This window comes from Camellia sinensis, chromosome 3, assembly GCF_055761805.1.
Source record: "Camellia sinensis isolate YWXY chromosome 3, ASM5576180v1, whole genome shotgun sequence".
Lineage (NCBI taxonomy): Eukaryota > Viridiplantae > Streptophyta > Magnoliopsida > Ericales > Theaceae > Camellia > Camellia sinensis.
The window spans coordinates 205,776,789-205,782,558 of record NC_138963.1 but is presented as its reverse complement, the minus strand read 5'-3'; the positions used below and the strand labels follow the sequence as shown (position 1 = coordinate 205,782,558).

Here is a 5,770-nt window from a genome sequence, read left to right as displayed (position 1 = left end):
GGTTTAAGTGCCGTCACGGAATTTATAGTTTTTGCGACGGAGAAAGTTACACCGTGGCAAAAAATAAGGTTATATGTGACGATAAGTTAAACGTGGCAAAATTTTTATGATTTTAATTTTTTTTCCTGTTTTGCGACGCTCTTTTGCCAATTCGTCACAAAATTTTACTTTTTTCTCTTTCATTTGCGACGGCCTTAATATCGTCGCAAAAAATAATTCCTAATTTCGCGCAAAGCCCCTCTCCCACTCTCCCTCTTTCCTGATATTCCCAAATTCTATGCTACCTCTTCAGATAAAAAAAAAAAAAAAAACCCTAATCTCACTACTCTCTCCCTCTCTCTCACCCAGTCGTCACTCTATCTCTCTTGCACCGGCAACAGCAGCGTCTAGGTAACCAACCCTCTTCTTTCCTCTCGCGCTTGCTCACGCATGCCCTCCCTATCACCCAGTCGTCGTTCTGTCTCTCTTGCAGCGGCAACACCGTCTCTCTCACGCATACCCTCCCTCTCACCCACCGTCGCTTTGTCTCGGGTAGGTATGCCCTCTGTTTCGTCCTCTCTCTCTTTCTCTCTCTGTGCGTGTGTGTGTGTGTCTCCCTGTCTTCCTCTCTATGTCTCCTTCGATTCGCATATACCTTCACACCCAACCGTAAAGTTGACCCAGCCCCAAATCGGGGAATTTGGGGCTTTATTGGCATCAAACTGGAAAGGGTATGACCCTCTCCTAATTTCTTTTTCTCATGTTTTTTCTATTACTTAAGGGGATCGAAAAGGCATTGGTAGCAATATGTAATGGGTTTTATTGGACTAGGATATGATTTTGAATATTGGTATATTAATTAAAAAGGTCAAATCTTCGACGCAGACCCATTGGTATTGGAGTACAGGGTCTTCCATATACCTTTATTTTACTTGGCATGGCATTTGATTCACCTGAGGTAAAAGCAAACTTCGTTTGTGCTTCTCTATTGTAACTTCTAATTAGATCACTTGGGTCTGATGATTTGTTGGTTGTGGAATGCAGGCTCAACAACTGAACAAAGACATATTTGAGACCATATATTATCATGCTCTAAAAGCTTCTTCAGAGTTGGCTTCAAAAGAAGGCCCATATGAGACATATAGTGGAAGTCCTGTGAGTAAGGTATGCTTTCCAAGCGGTGCTTCCATGAAAGTGTGATTTAGCAACTTGGCTTCTGTTAATGAAACGTCTTATTATGGGCTAACAAAAGGAAAATGCACTTTGTTCTCGAATTTTGCAATTGTGGGCTAACATGTTTGTGGTGAGAGTCTCCAGTCCATAAAATGATATACCTACATGTTTAACAATAGTTAAAGATGCTTATATGGTGTTTATCCTGTCCAGGGAATTCTTCAACCTGACATGTGGGGGGTAACACCTTCAAGTCAATGGGATTGGGGTGCACTTCGGGATGTGATAGCAAATAATGGAGTAAGAAATTCACTTCTTGTGGCACCTATGCCCACTGCTTCAACCAGCCAGATTCTTGGAAATAACAAGTGTTTTGAACCGTACACCTCAAACATCTATAGTTGCAGAGTTCTAAGGTTTGTAATTGCCATTGTATGCTAATGAGTGACTTCTAAAGGTTGATTTTTCCTTCTTGTCATCTAATACTCTTCTTTCCCTTTTCAGTGGTGAGTTTGTTGTGGTGAATAAGCATCTTCTTCATGACCTAACCGAGATGGGTCTTTGGTCACCTGCTCTTAAGAACCAGATAATTTATGAGGATGGTTCTGTTCAGAAAATCCCAGAAATTCCTGATGAACTAAAAGTTATTTACAAGTATGAATTTTCTAATTTGTGTGTTTCCTTTTTCGTCTTCCTTTTCCCTTTTCTTATTCATTCTGCCTCTAGACTAACACATTTTGCTGCATCAGGATTGTTTGGGAGATTAAACAAAAGACATTGGTTGATATGGTTGTTGATCGTGGATGCTACATAGACCAAAGTCAGAGCTTAAATATACATATGGACCAACCCAATTTTGGAAAACTTACTTCATTGCACTTTCATGCGTGGTCCAAGGTAAGAATTTTTGTTCTAATTAGCATTTGGTGGTTTGAGATTTTGATGATGAGGTTTGCCATACTTTTGTGGTCAAATTTATGTTGGTATAACTTATATTATGCTCATTTAAGTTGATGTGTCAAAGATATCAATGGATGGTTTTGGGACATGTTTTTATACATTTGGTTTTCAAAATTATGTCTCGTTTGGTTGTGGAAAACAGCCATTAACAAGATAAGAAAATGGATGTAGACCATTACCAACATTGATATCCTTATAAATGATTGGTGTGGAGGTTCTCCTTTTACATTGGATGAATATAATTGTCGGTGTATGGAAATTAATTGTTGCATGATTTGATTGTAGTATAAAATTGCTTCCTGAGTTGGATGGTGCAGATGATTGTTTTGTGCAAACATTTTGAATTAACAATTGTGATTTTGGTGAAGTGTTCTGTATTAATATCTGATTCATTTTTTCTCCTTGTTCCTTGATACAAAAGGGTTTGAAAACTGGAATGTATTATCTAAGATCACATGCTGCAGCGGATGCCATCAAGTTCACAGTGGACACTTCTATCCTTAATGTAATGATTTGTATGGATTATTATAATCCTGATCATTTCAAGTATATTTTTTGTAAATTATTGAAATAAATCTGACATTCGTTTGCAATGCAGGAATAACCCAAAATTGAAGATGATGAAAGTTCCAAAATGTCACAAATGGTATGTTCTTTAACAAACCGTGAAGAGTGCATGGCTTGTGGCAGTTAGAATTCTATGTAGTAATTCCAAAACATGCGTTGCTTTTTGCTATAATTGCTTCTCTGCTTGCTGAGGGGCCACAAGATTTGGCACGGTTATGGTAGTCTAATAATGATGAATGTTGGCAATGGTAGCACTATGCAATGTTTTGTGGAGAAAAAGATGTGGTCAAATTATTGTGATGTGACGTCTAAACGGCTCCAAACTGTCTTTGTATAGGCTACAACATAGTATTCTGTCTTTTTGTTTCAGATGTGTTTGTTTCAATAGTTGTTAATTGTCCTGGGTTCATGGATTTTGCTTTTTACTTGGTCTTTCAATATATTAATTGTCTGTCAACTACAAATGGGAATTTGGTTGTAGAAAGAATTTCATTGTCTGTTGTTCAATGAGTTATCAGCCCTGAAATTCTAGTGCCTTAGTACTGGACTAAGATTGACGTGGGTTCTATTGAAAGCATGTTTGGTTGTGAAATTAATTTCCGGATTAATAATCCAATATGATTCATAATCCCATTGAGAAATGGGGCTAGCATAGCTAGTAATGACTTAGGATTGAGAAATGAGTCCCACGGGACTTAAAGAGACCCATTTTTTTGTAAGAATTGTTTTTGACTTTTTTTTTAATATAGATATATGTTTTTTTTTAATTTTATATAACAATAATTTATTAATTCAATTGTTAATCATTTTTTACAATATTATTAAAATAAACACATTTTTATTTAATTCTCATTAGTATAATTATGTTTCCAAATTTGTACAGAATCAAAAACAGGGTAGTTATGTTACTAGTCTAGTCTGTTGAACTCAACAAGGGTTAAAGAGTGTTTGTTTGTTACTCTTCAAGCAGAAATATTGATCGGTTGTGTAAGTAAATAGGAATTGAATTTGTAAGATGCCCATGAAGTCCTTCACAAGAACATATTTCCTACACATACATAGCCAAGTTTTTTATTTTTCATATAAACTACTTGCATTATGCTCACTACCATAATCATTTTTGCAGGTTAGTGAACAATGGGTGTAGGTGGCCGAATGTTTGTTCCTCCTGAGGGAAAGAAGTCAGACCGTGATGTCATCCAGCGAGTTCCTTACTCGAAACCTCCATTCACAGTTGGCGAGATCAAGAAGGCCATACCACCCCATTGTTTTCGTCGATCTTTTCTCCACTTATTCTCCTACGTTGTTTATGACTTGATCATAGCCTTCCTGTTCTACTATCTCGCCATCAATTACATCCACCTCCTTCCTCAACCTCTCTCGTACCTTGCCTGGCTGGTTTACTGGATCTGCCAATAGATTATAAATAGTCTTCAAGCAATTGATAGGTAAAGGCCAAGTCTGAGATTGCTTATTGTACTGCATATTGTGTGTTCATTCTTTTTCCACGAGTTCCTTGCTTTCGAAATTAATCGGTAAACAAACTTCTCTGACCTTTGTTTGGTCAACTAGCAGGAGACCTGACATTACTGATGGGTTGAAGAGACTTAAATGTCGGACACTCATATTTGTTGGCGAGGACTCTCCTTTCCATTCAGAGGCTGTTCACATGACATCAAAACTGGATAGAAGATATAGTGCCTTAGTTGAGGTATGTGATGCATCAAATCAGTATGTAAGAATGCTTGTATGATATGAGATGAACAAAACATATACATGGTGGTGGCCCATCCAGGTATAAGTAAAAAGATTGGTGTTCGTTCGGATGGATGTGGATTTCAAATCAAGAGATTTGAGGTTAAATTTTATAAAAATCTTAGAGAGTTAGTCACTGTAGAGAAGGTAAGTTGATATAGAAAATATGTATTTCAGTAAGATCTTTGAGCTAGGAGGAGACCCCTTAGTATGATTTCAAATATATATTGTAATAAAGCTTTATAATCCTCATTATAAAGCTTTTTAATCCAATTTTGAAATTCTTAGATGAATTATCTAACTTGAATTTGAGTTATTCTTCTTGAATAATTAGGGCTTGTTTGGGAATTCGATTTTTTAGTGTCTTTTTGGCTGAAATGTTTGGTTCCTAAACATAATGCCAAATCTATGCATTTCAAATGGAATTTTAGTTTTTGTTAAAGCATTTTCAGTCTATCCAACTTGTTTTACTACATATAACAAATTTTATTCCTGATATAATATATGCCATGAACAATAACCCCTTGTTCTAGGGCTTTATTTCTTGAACTTCTTTGACTATCATGCCATCTAATTGCTAAATTCTCTATCTTTTTAGGCTGGCAATAAATATATACAATATATAAAATATAATATATATAAGCTTGAAATTAATTATATTGTAAATGATTTTTTTTTTTTTTTTGGTTTTTTTTTTTTGCAGGTGCAACCCTTTTGAGTACGTGATGATATCTTCGCATATCGACATCAAAGTTTACAATCTTATTTATTTATTTATTTTTTGAAAAAAAATATCAAATGTTTTACATTTTCTGTAAGCTTGAAAATAATTATGTTGTAAATGATGTTTTTTTTTTCTTTTTTGTTTCTTTTTGCAGATGCAAACCTTTTGAGTACGTGATATCTTCGCATATCGATATGGGAGCTTACTATTGATATCAAAACAAGCTACATTATATCTTTTTTTATTTTTTTATTTCTATTGTCGATATTAAAAAATTGAGTTCTTGAATTTCAAAAATTATTAGTATTGTTAAAGGTTATTTTATATATTTTTGTAAATAATATTTGATTGACAATTGTTACAAGGTACATATATTATTCTTGGTATATGATTTTTTGAATGTGAATTTGGATGTGGATGTGGATGTGGATATGGATGTGGATGTATTTTTAAAAAATATTAATAATTTGTATAGGAAATATTTAATAAAATATGATTTTATAAAAAATAATTTTATTGCGACAATAATAAACCGTCGCTAATGTAATTCTCATTTCCTTATATTTTATTAACGATGAGTTAACCTATCGCATATACATATTAGTTCCAATC

General features: G+C 34.6%; 1 protein-coding gene across 6 annotated transcripts; it reads left to right on the top strand.

Moving 5' to 3' along the window:
* The first annotated feature begins 261 nt into the window (after positions 1–261).
* Positions 262–5,564, top strand: LOC145788825 (ribonucleoside-diphosphate reductase large subunit-like). Of its 6 annotated transcripts, none has more exons than XM_082922010.1 (12): positions 291–710; positions 865–937; positions 1,024–1,143; positions 1,366–1,568; positions 1,657–1,806; positions 1,902–2,049; positions 2,534–2,617; positions 2,711–2,758; positions 3,806–4,127; positions 4,255–4,390; positions 5,138–5,152; positions 5,313–5,513. In XM_082922010.1, the coding sequence occupies exons 1-8, from the start codon at positions 430–432 to the stop codon at positions 2,714–2,716; spliced, it is 1,065 nt and encodes a 354-aa protein (XP_082778136.1). In that variant the 5' UTR covers positions 291–429; the 3' UTR covers positions 2,717–2,758; positions 3,806–4,127; positions 4,255–4,390; positions 5,138–5,152; positions 5,313–5,513. The 6 variants fall into 6 exon arrangements, with proteins under 6 accessions (XP_082778138.1, XP_082778136.1, XP_082778133.1 ...); XM_082922007.1 differs by having other exon boundaries at positions 301–710; positions 4,252–4,390; XM_082922012.1 differs by lacking the exon at positions 5,138–5,152 and having other exon boundaries at positions 262–535; positions 5,313–5,564.
* The last annotated feature ends 206 nt before the right edge of the window (positions 5,565–5,770 follow it).

Bases quoted from the DNA above. Each gene is read 5' to 3' on its own strand.
- LOC145788825 (XM_082922008.1), top strand. From the start codon at position 430: ATGCCCTCCCTATCACCCAGTCGTCGTTCTGTCTCTCTTGCAGCGGCA. The intron at 1,569-1,656 runs GTTTGTAATTGC...TTCCCTTTTCAG, and splicing joins TATAGTTGCAGAGTTCTAAG to TGGTGAGTTTGTTGTGGTGA. The intron at 2,050-2,533 runs GTAAGAATTTTT...TTGATACAAAAG, and splicing joins ACTTTCATGCGTGGTCCAAG to GGTTTGAAAACTGGAATGTA.